This window comes from Amphiura filiformis, chromosome 18, assembly GCF_039555335.1.
Source record: "Amphiura filiformis chromosome 18, Afil_fr2py, whole genome shotgun sequence".
NCBI lineage: Eukaryota > Metazoa > Echinodermata > Ophiuroidea > Amphilepidida > Amphiuridae > Amphiura > Amphiura filiformis.
In genome coordinates, this window is record NC_092645.1 from 59,563,605 (window position 1) to 59,575,499 (window position 11,895).

General features: G+C 36.9%; 1 protein-coding gene across 1 annotated transcript in view; it reads left to right on the top strand.

Moving 5' to 3' along the window:
* LOC140138879 (condensin-2 complex subunit D3-L-like) overlaps nucleotides 1-10,569 on the top strand; it is a 58,343-nt gene extending 47,774 nt beyond the window's left edge. The window contains 10 exon segments of the mRNA XM_072160657.1: nucleotides 5-94; nucleotides 432-599; nucleotides 1,092-1,104; nucleotides 1,107-1,175; nucleotides 2,862-3,010; nucleotides 4,378-4,508; nucleotides 5,555-5,789; nucleotides 8,015-8,177; nucleotides 8,585-8,672; nucleotides 9,010-10,569. Coding sequence (XP_072016758.1) covers nucleotides 5-94; nucleotides 432-599; nucleotides 1,092-1,104; nucleotides 1,107-1,175; nucleotides 2,862-3,010; nucleotides 4,378-4,508; nucleotides 5,555-5,789; nucleotides 8,015-8,177; nucleotides 8,585-8,672; nucleotides 9,010-9,457 — 1,554 coding nt within the window. The 3' untranslated portion in view covers nucleotides 9,458-10,569.
* The last annotated feature ends 1,326 nt before the right edge of the window (nucleotides 10,570-11,895 follow it).

Here is an 11,895-nt window from a genome sequence, read left to right on the forward strand (position 1 = left end):
GCAGGTTCTTGGTGCTGTTGTTGATAATATTCTACCTATGAATGAAGATACAAGTGCATTGCTTCAAGATACATTAGCTATACTCTGTTGTAAGGTGAGTCAGTCTGTTGAGAAGAGAGCACAAGATACATTGGCTGTGTAGACTTCAGTTTAGAAACAAATGGAGAGTTCAAAACACAATACACACCATTTTAGCAACCAACATCTCCATATAATATAGCTTTAATTTGACACCCTACTTTAAAAATCCAATGTATATTTTTAAAACTATGATCATTTTTAAAACTATGATTATTTTTGCCTAAAGGGGATCATCAAAGATCGTCTTGTACTGTACAGTCCTATGCTCAATCTTATTAGTGATCTCATTTCACACCTATTGCACATGTATTTTTATACTCTCTTTTTGCACAATCTTTTCATCACCTTAGGAGATTAAGCTGTCATCCATGAGATGCAAGTCTGTGAATGAGGCTGCGGATGAGATGGAAATGGCAGAGGCTGTCATGGCCCAGGCTAAGAGCAAACTAATCACTGCTGTTGTCAAGAAAAACACCATTGAGAATATTATTCCAGTCATCGTCTCACTCAAATATCAGGTACGGTTCCGATAGAACTTAAAAAATAATAATGATAATGATAACAATGATGCTGGTAATGTCGACAACTAGTGTTTAGTGTTGTACTATTTATACATACTCTGTCTGTAAATTTGAAACTATGTGCTTTAATCTTTTAAAATGTCATTGCTTGTGTCAGAAATGTGGTTGTTATTATATAATGTTTAAGTTAAGGTTATCTGTAGCTGAAGGGTAGAGTAGGTATTGTTGGTCGAAGCAGTAAAAAAAATCAATTTTCATTATCTAAATTAATATATTATTGAAAAATGACACTTTGATGTTATGTCATGTTTATGATTGAAAATTCCACACATATGACAAAATTAATTGGATTTGTCAGTTATGCTGATCGGCTCATTACTAGGATGTACACTATTTGGGTTCCCATGAGTGAGAGACCAATATGGCAGGCAGGTTTGCCATAGCATACATCCTCATATGTTACCAATATTTGTTATGCTTTATTGACAGCTTGAAAAGCATCATTCCCTGTTCTTCGCGACCTGATGCTCTACTTGAAAGAGGTCATGAAAGACTATCGTAACGAGGTGAACGGTAAGAGGTCACCGTCATTTAGCAATCAATTCAGTATGATCAACATAATAATACTTATTTAAGGATTCCATTGAAAAAGAGTGGAATTATTTGGTGGGAAATAATCCAACTAAAATGTTATAGTAATCATTTTCAACATCAAAATATCATAGTCAGGAAAACAATGCCGCCTCTGGTAGCTTAGATCCAGGAGTTTTATATACTTAGTTACAAATATCCCAGATTATTGATTTGTTTTTACATAATCTTGAGTCATCAAAACCCCAAAGAATCATTTATTATACATTTAAAAAACAACAACAATGGAATAATTTGACATAGTTTCTGGAGGCTAATTTTCGTTTCATTTTTTCGGGAAATGTTTACCTTGTAAATTTAGGCCTGTTAATAGTGTTAAAGTTTTGAAACCATTCAGATTGCTGAATTTGTAATAAATAAATGAGCATGCTTACCACTCCACAACACTTCCCGGTATCACATCTGCACCAAAAGCCATCCCTTTCTATCTTTTTTGTTTGATGATATACTAGCACAGCATGGCAATATTACACACTGTTCATGGAGTGGTATAGCCAATAAATTCTATTTATTAGGCCAAATTAAAAAACAAGTTTGTTTCCCGTAGTGGGCACATTTCGTTTTTGACGGCTTATTTTGCGCATTAAAATCATTCTTGCAAAGAAAAAACGAAAAAAATAAAACCCGGAAAAATCACAAAAATAATGTAAAACACCACTGGGTAAACATTAAATGTTACACATTACAATAAACGAGCGTAGTGAAAAACAAAACGGATGAGGTTGCATGTATATATGCTACCAAAGCTTATGTGTGTGAATTACGCATCATTTGTGTCAGTACTGCATTGAACTGAATCCGCCCAATACTCCTCTGCCGGCTAAAAAACATGCACTGGCGCTGTTTTTGCGAGCTTTGTGGGTAATTTTTCTTGCGGTAGTGGGTGTAAAATAGTAGCAACACAGCAAGAAATATGGCGAAGTTTTAATGTTTTCCTGAACGACACTGTTGTTATGAAAAATTTTAGTTTATTTTGGCTGATTTTTTTTCAAAATTTGTTAACATTTTTTTACATGACATAGATCAGCTGTAGAACAGCCTGTAAATTGCGACCCAATCCCATGATTGGCAGTGCAAAATATTGAGCTTGTTGACATTGCTCTTAATACAAAGTATTAAAAGTCACTTAGTTTACCCTGAAGTCACACACAAAGATAAAAACACACACAAAGTCTCAAATTAAGAGATTTGTATTTTTATTTGCGAGGCAATGAAAACTTGTTTCATATAATAAGCCTTCAACACTGAAGCAAAACATCTTGTTTTCAGTGAGCAAATAAATACTAAGAGAAGAAAAGATATACTGTTTCTATGTTTTCCTTACATATTAGAAAATATCTATTGTGATTTTGAAAAAATACTTTTTAATCTGCCGGTTGAAAGGGGATCATAATAGGGCCTATGATTTGTGTGTGTGTTGGGGGGTGTTGGAGAAATTAAACACTCTGTAAATTACCATTGCAGGATTTTCATTTCAAGACATGGATTAAAAAAATGAAAATAAAAAAACGCATTTCGCATTTGACTTTTTAGACCTGCTACAGGAAATAAACATCAGCACTGATGTTGGAAAAAACACAATTTTGACAAACTTTTTTCTGTCTTCAGATATTCTTTCTGCTGATCGACAGCTTGCATCTGAGATTGAGTTTGATATGCGTCGCTTTGATGAGCAGCAGGCTGAGGCTGCGAAACAAAAGGAAGAAGAAGTTGCTGTTGTTGCTATGAAGAGTGCTAAACCAGCTACACCAAACAGGGTGAGAACATGCAACATAGAAATGTGTTTTTTGAGTTATGTGGCCACAGATTGGCTTACCCTTCTTGCGCTGTGAGTTATGTAAGCCACTGATTGGCTTACCCTTCTTGCGCTGTGAGTTATGTGGCCACCGATTAGCTTACCCTTCTTGCGCTGTGAGTTATGTGGCCACCGATTAGCTTACCCTTCTTGCGCTGTGAGTTATGTGGCCACCGATTGGCTTGCACTGTGAGTTATGTGGCCACCGATTGGTTTACCCTTCTTGCGCTGTGAGTTATGTGGCCACCGATTGGCTTACCCTTCTTGTGCTGTGAGTTATGTGGCCACCGATTGGCTTACCTTTCATGTGCTTTGAGTTTTGTGGTACCGATTGGCTTACCCTTCATGCGCTTTGAGTTATGTGGCCACCAATTGGCTTACCCTTCTTGCGCTGTGAGTTATGTGGCGACCGATTAGCTTACCCTTCTTGCGCTGTGAGTTATGTGGCCACCGATTGGCTTACCCTTCTTGCGTTGTGAGTTGTGTGGCCACCGATTGGCTTACCTTTCATGCGCTTTGAGTTATGTGGCACCGATTAGCTTACCCTTCATGCGCTTTGAGTTATGTGGCCACCGATTGGCTTATCCTTCTTGCGCTGTGAGTTAATAATAAATAATCATCTCTTGCAACATGATTATGATGCAGTTTTACAGTAAACCCTCTCTGAGATGTTGGAATCGTTGAATAACGTCATTGGACGTTTCGGTCTTATGCGAATACAGTATATAGGATCTGCACCTGATCGTACATTATGGCTTTAAGGTTGGTCTCAAAGCTAGAATTTTGACAATTTTTGGGCTTCATAGCTGCTAAATTCTTGTTCTAAAGTATTTAGAATGACAAAGACTACAAATCCATCTGCGATGTTAATTTGGGCAAAAATAAGGCTTTTTTTTCAGGGCCCCCTTGCAGATCAGTACCAGTTACTGAAGGGGCTACCCTGGTTAAAGAAAGAATAAATAAATAAAAATAAAATACAATATTGAGCATTTTTCAACCAGTTTTGGTGAAAATTTCTCCCAAGCTATTCAAAAAAATAAAAAGATTTTTTTCTTATGTTGTCAGAAAAAATTTTAGCCACAAAAAAAAGTGTTGGGGGATTTTCTCTAAAACTGAGCATTTTTGCCCAAATTTGACCTCACAGATGAATTCATGAAATCTTTTTCTATAGGTATAAGTTTATAACAACAATTTAGCAGTTATGAAGCCTAAAAGTTTCCATAATTGCAGGGTTAAGTCCAACCTTAATGACTATGGCTAAGGGTCGCATGTTTACACTAATTAGTTCTAGTTAGTCATTTTTGTGTGTTACATGTTTTGGTGTTTCAGATTCCTGGCTTGTTGTCACCCAGATCAGTTGCCAACTGCTCCCCTAGGATTTTGCCATCGCCAAGACTGCCAGCACCTGGATCACCACGGCAACCAGGCACTCCCACTCCTTTAATTCCAAAACCTACCAGGTAAACATGAACAAATTAAACATAAACTGAAAAGATTGGGGTATGACTACGATTACCAAATGGCGTGCAACTTGCTAGACTTGAGTCCAGTCCTCGTTTACGGAGTTTATGGTTGGGGTAGAGCAGTCTTGTAACAAGACTAGTCGAGTTGCACCCTATTCGGCAATCACTCCAAGATTGGTTTAGAAAAATTGGTAAATCATTTTCCAGAAGTAACTAGCAGTTGCCCGTCTCAATCGGCTGATAGTGTTCACAAGTGATCAAATTGTGTGTCTGTTTAGCAAATGACATCTCCATTTCAAATTACAAAATCATATTTCAATTAAAAAGAGGTTGGACTGTCAGACATGCCAAGTTAGTACGGTTTTACTGTATTTCATGCAGAAAACAGTGATAAATACAGGACTATGATTTTCCTCTGAAAAATAAAATTGTGACCAAAATAATCATATTTCATGCGTGAAAAAGATAAACCCTGTTTCACTGCGTGGTAATGCAGCTGTCATTTGATTGGTGGTCATTAGAAGCAATTAAATAATTTTAATAACTTATCGGCCCGCTAGTCTTATATCATGGCCTGTCTCCCTATGTGATTGATTTGCGTTGGTTTTATGACTTGTGTCATTGGCATCCAAAGGGATGGGACCTGCAAGAAAAGTGTTTTAAGGAGAAATATCATTACTCAGTGCAAGATGCACATATAGTCAGAATTTCAGAATTGAACATGGCAGGGCAAGCAACATAATATTAAATGATTAAAATGGCCACCAAATGTACATATTTACGCTAATATGGATTTTGGGTGTTCTTTGGCATATTTTGACTATACCTATTAAGGTAAATATGACTTTGCAAAGTCCATGGCACATGTTCCAGTCTTCTTTCAGATCTATATACAATTATGGCTGATGATGGAGAATGATTATATGCTTACAGATTTGAATTTATGTATGATACATACTACCAACACATGAATCTCTTCATTACTGAAACTTTATTTAAGCTTTATTTCAATTGTGCAACTTAACTTTCTCCTTAATTTCTAGAGTTGTGTCATTGGCTACTCAAGCTATTGTAAACTCTGTCAGAAAAACCCTGGCTGCAGTACAAGTCAACAACCAGCCACAGTCTCCTAGGGTGCCAGGTTCTCCTAAAGGTCAAGGGTCACCCAAGGGCCAAGGATCACCAAAGGTCACCATCAAAGAGGAACCAATGGAGGTTTCAGAGGAAAGTGGATCACCACCGCAAGAGAATAGGCCGACTGTGAGAAGGCAGAAATTGGTAAGTTGGATCATCAGTAGCCATAATATCCTGAACATTATGGCTATATTATATTTTTAAATTGCATTTACAAAAACTCCACAAAAATTTTGATTTCAATTCTGTCCCTTTGCTTTACCCATATCTCCTCTTAGCTCAATTGGTTGCAATTTATATCAGCTTAATTTTCTTATACTTATATATTTCTTATAATTTATTAGCAGGTCAAACAAGTCCATATCACATTTTTGGTGGCCAGGTTACCCGGTAGTGAAGTGTACTGTCACCAAAATCCCCAGCTCATTTGGTTGCAAAATGGAAGCTTTAATATTTGCCCATTATTTTATTTTAGTTTTAATTTATTTTATTTTATTTTTATTTATTTTATTTATTTTTATTTTTATGTAATGTATTTAAGGGGTGGGGTAAGGGCAAACTAAAAAGTACTGGTAACTAGAGAGAAAGTAACGAGGAATCCCAAATCACAGCGCTGGGTAATGACCGGGTCACCAAGTGCAAATGTGTATTTATTTTGGAAGGTTCATGTTTGTTTTAAATTTTGGGGCGTTTTTTCCGAAATTTGATATTTTGGTGATCTTTCATGAAGGCGACATGCCAAAGACAAATCTTTTTGCACATACTTTGTTATTGCTAATACAACTATTTTCTGCATACCTACGTTACAATTCGTTTTGGTGATTTAGTAATATTATAAATTTTATGACTGCATTTTACGCTTTTCAGTGCGTTTTAAGCTTACCTGGATTTAACGTTGATATCTGGTCCTCCTGCTTTTATAATTTTACTTTGATCGTCGGCTTTTGTAAATAACAGAATGTAGATTGGCTCTGAATAAGTATCGTAGTCCTCTCGGTGGGTTTTTTCATGATACAATTAGTTTGTATTTGCATGTAACAACCCAATATCTACCTCTGAATTCAGGGTTGAAGGCTGTTTTCGAAATAGCCGTGGACTCAAACAAGTGCACGAGTGGCGACTATGGTTTTATACTTCCGCATTGATGATTGCGTCTCGCCTAATAATATACTTATTTGTATAGGTTGACTGCATGGTTGACTGTATCAAGGTATACAAAGAATTGGTTACATGTCAATGACGTTTATATTTATTTGGTTAGTATGACTTCAGGGATAGATCCTTTGTGCGCCTTTCGTGCTTTTCTATTATGCAGGAACTTTACCCGCAGACATGTGCCAATATTGCGTAACGTTAGAGGGTTATATATTTCTTTGACATCGAGTAGGCTGTGGTTCTGTGGACGAGCGGTCTAAGGCGTTGTGATTTTTTCGTTGCTGTTCTGAGCGTCGCTTGTTCAAACCGTGCTTTATTTTTTCAGCGTAGGGCCTAGAAAAACTAATTTATAATTTCTTTTTGTATTATTTATTTATTTATTTATTTATTTTTCGATTTGATGATTGAGTGAGCAGATTTATCGATTGCTACTTTAGTTATGGGACTTCTATTACAATGACATCGTACATTAGTATTGATTTATTAAAGCATTATCAAGAATTAGTATCACAGGGTTTAGTGGAGATAGGAAGTTGGTTTAGTGGTACTATCCGTTGGTTCAGAACCGAAAGGTGCCGGGTTCGATTCCCACCTATGCCTAATTTTTTTTAAGACTTGGAAAATTACTACAGTATATTTATTTGGCGCGCGATCTCAGTTATTCATTTCTGATGGCTGTGCCTCTTGCAGACACCCTCCCTCTGCAATCCTAACCACGGTTCGCTCTTTACACCTCCCTTAATGTGACACAATCTGATCTATGGAGGCATTTTTAAAACTTACTAAATTTAGTCATATTTGTCATTGTATATTAACCAATTTCATTATTGTACAATGTTCCGGTTCTGTAAATATTATTCCATTTCAATGTACTTTTGTTTGTAGTCTTAATACTCTGTAACAGGGCCCCTAGAATAGTAGTGCTTTGTCACTGACGGGGCTACCCTGTATAATGAAAGCACATCAAAAGAGATGTATTCCAGAAGTTAATGAAAACTGCGGCTGGAAATTTGATTACTTATGGGTTTACATGTAAGAATGACTTAGGCAATTAGCGTAGCAGGCTGACGATCTATTTTATTGTATGTACCAAATAAATAAAAAAAGATTGCTTTTGCTCCCTAAGTTATCCAGTATACTAATTTCCCAAATTGCCATGGCGTGCATTCTGACTAGATTGTGTAACAAATCTACTTGTATTATTTTAATTGCAGACTCGGTACCCAGGTAGTCGTGCTATCAGCACTCCAGACAAGACCATTGCTGACATCACATTTATGGCAGCTGGTGATGTCAGTGCTATTATAGACATATCATCACCTACTGTGCCCAGTTCAATGCCAATTAGAGTGTACAGTGATGCTAATCCCAAAGAAGGTATGCCCATATTGGGTTATGAAATCCACATGCTAACTATGGAAAACATGATCTTAATCTCTCACACAGGAGTCACCCATTCAGGTCATTCCATTTGAAATTGACTTCCTTATATTGCCAGTCACTTTGTTGAAATTGCATATGAAATAGTATGATATGACCATAAGTATTGGAAAGATTTTTGTTTGACAATAATTGGAATCTAATCTTTAAAAAAACTGTAAAATTGCCCAAAACCAAAGCCACAAAGTTAGCTAACTATGACAAGGAAACAAATTTTAATAAAATGATAAATTTGACAATCAGAAAATGACCATTCAGTATGTTAAAAATTCAAAAGTTAATTATTTTTTGTTGTTGTTGAAAATGTTGTGATTCAAACATTGATGTGTACACTTTATTTTCAGTGTCAGGAACCCCAAGTTGGATGCCCCAGCTTGAGGAAGAGGAGGGAAGACAGAAGGATGTCGTTGTCATGTTTTCCCCAGAACACCCGTAAGTTTATAATCCTACACCTACACCTGCTGAGAACAGTTACTTGAGTAGCAAACTAGAAATCCAGTGGTCCCTGTTTGGGGGCATTATCATAAATACACAAGATCTGATTCAATCTGTAAAGCACTGTAAATTAATTGAAAGTGCCTTTGCTTACTTGATTAGTAAACCTGTTCATAGGCATTGCTGGTAAACAGGTGAAACACTGCTAAATATCACACCCAGACTGATGTAAAGGAACACCTTTAAAATTCAAATGTTTTTAACTTAATTTCCCTTGAATGTGTCACATAATTTTGTATTGCTTCATTTTGAACTATTGAATATTATCTTTCAGAACGCCTAAACCTCGCCAGTGGAATATCACATCTCCAAGTCGGAGAGGTGAAAATAAGGGGAAACGAAGAGGAAGAATTAATAAACCCATCCTGCAAAGTAGCGAAAGTGAGAATGAAGAGACTGAAGCCCAATCTAGACGTACAAGTGGCAGAACAGGCAATGCACCAACAGATGTGGGGGAAATGGAGGTACCAAGTTCCCCAGCCACACGGTCTAGTGGCAGGACAAGAAAAACAAGCGCACAAAGGGGCGCTGGTGAATTTGAAGTACCAAGTTCCCCGACTACGCGGTCTTCACGCACAAGTGGCCGGACAAGAAAAATAAGTGCACAATCAGGCGGTAGTGATAGTTCTCCAAACACCAGTTCTCGTCGTTCAAGCAGTCGTTTAAGTAAGTCCAGCGATGAGCCTATGCAGAAAAGAAGTGGGCGGCTGAAGCGAAAGTAGATCATAAACAAAGTACGATCACAGACAAAAAAGGGTGTATGGTAAAAAGTGTATAATATTATTTGCAGTCGTATCATTTTAAAGTTTCATTGTTTTGGTTGTTTCAGGACAATTCATTTTTTTATAAAGTTGTTATCATTTCATTGTGTTTGTTTGCCCATAATTATAAACAATGTATTTTTTCATCAAGGTTTCCCAATGTGTGGATCCCTTGTGGTTGTGAAACTTTTCATTAGTATAGTCCAACCTCTCTTATCCGGACCTCTTTTATATGGATCTCTCTGTTATCCGGCTGTGAAGTACTCGCAAGAAAACATGTTTTGATGATTTAACACCTTAATTCCATGCTCTGAAGAATGACATATTTAAGTTGCATAACGCACCCTAATGCCATCTTTAAGTGTTATTACCCCATGTTAAAACAATCTTTTGTTGTCACAATTTCAGTACTTAGGACAGTCAATGCAGAATTACATGGAATTCACTTATCAGTATCAGGATTTTTGACTTATCCAGACAATGCTTGGTCCCATCATGGCCGGATAAGTGAGGTTGGACTGTAATATAAAAACATTTTGACACAAGACTCTCCCATGCACTGTCATGAAATGAGGTTTCACTGCTTGATAGCACTGCATATAGCTACTTGCCAGTGTGTAACAAAAATCAATTTTCTTTGTATCATCTATTTAGTTAAAGGTGAACCTCATTGAAAATAAAGTAATATATCAATGCAAAGCTTATGATGTCAGGATACTAAAAACATTTTTTTCCGATTTTTTTGATGGCCAGTAAAGCTAAAAATTAAGAAAATCAATACATTTTTGGTCTTTTTTAAGGCGCCCAAATAGCACCCAAATCAATCGTCTATGACCTTGAGAATGCTTGTGACGTAAGCGCAGGGTTCGCAGTCATGTGATCCCACTCGGAAACATGTAACAAGCCTTGCTTCCTGTACTTTGCAAGCTGCCCGGCAAGTCTCCTTTTGTATGCATTTTCGCAATAAAGCTTGAAATTAGAGGAATATTCAAGTTGCAAATACTAGAATTATTGTCAACACATAGATTTTCCGTAAATTTTGGACAAAATCAGTCGAAACTGCCTGGGTATAATTGAGTTCGAATTTCGCGCGGCGTGCGATCAATTCCATGCGCAAATGCTTGCTGCGACCGGTCATGGCATAATAAACATCAAATTTAATACTTGCTTGTGACATTCCCTGTTCTTGATTCATTTTAAAATATCTGATTTCTAAAAAATATCGTCTTGCAGTAACCAAAAAATTAAAAAACGCAGATTTCATTAAATCCAGCTCATAAAAGGTTTTCATATCTAGCGCCGAGATCATTCCCCGGTCGGATATCATTCATTGCAGAAAATATTCTTTCCACGAATTCACAATAATTGAAAGAAACAAATACTTTATAAATACAATTTAGGCTTGGTATACCATTATTTGATGGAATTCTGAAATCTAAATTATAATATTGTCATTTCTGTCACAGTTCTTGATGATAGTACAATCGGTGTAGGTCTACTGAAAAAGAAAAACATCCATGTAATTGTTGTATGGATGATGGTAGTAGCGAAATACTGAAGAAATTACAGGGAGCTTTCCGGGGCGGATATGCCCAAACAGCGCTTCGCTTCGTCTTCCGGGAGCGCTTCCGCTGTGTATTAGCTGATTTGATCAATCGTTCCTTGATATTTGGAACATTTACAGTAATAAATTTTGCTGATATAAGTTTGAAATATCAGAATGGGAATATAAAATCTATCATTGCATGCAAGTACGTCGCTGATTCAGCAAGTGTCAACACACGGCTACGTACCGAGATCATCACGCACGTATCTACGAGAATCATGCATGCATGATGGTCAGCTATTTACATCGGTCGGTTCCCCGCATGCCGCACCGGCGCACAGTGGGCCAGAACCGCCTCAAAGTGTGCCAAAATTATAAACGGACAATCAAACGCTTACAAACACGGTAAAATGAATATATTAGGGTTTTTGAGGCTGCAGAATTCAATGGAGGCATTTTTAAAAATGTAGGACGTCATCAAAATGCTGAACGGTGATTGGTCGATTATTTTTACAACAGTATTTCAAATGATATTATGTTAAAATTTTAATTGAAAAAGCAAAATAGGGGTTTCAAGGGGTGCCAAATTCAATGATGACATTTTGGAAAGCGTATGACGTCATTAATATGCTGAAATGTGATTGGTCAATTATTCCTCCCACAGTTATTCAAATGGCTGTGTAAGGATTATTATAAAAATTTCAAAATCAGGGATTTTAAGGACTCCGGAATCCAATAGAGCCATTTTCCAAGGCATATGACGTCATTAAAATACCGAGCCGTGATTGGCTAATTACTCTTACAACAGTAGGGGAAAGTGGGGTAATGCCGGACTGTGGAGAATCCCGGACAC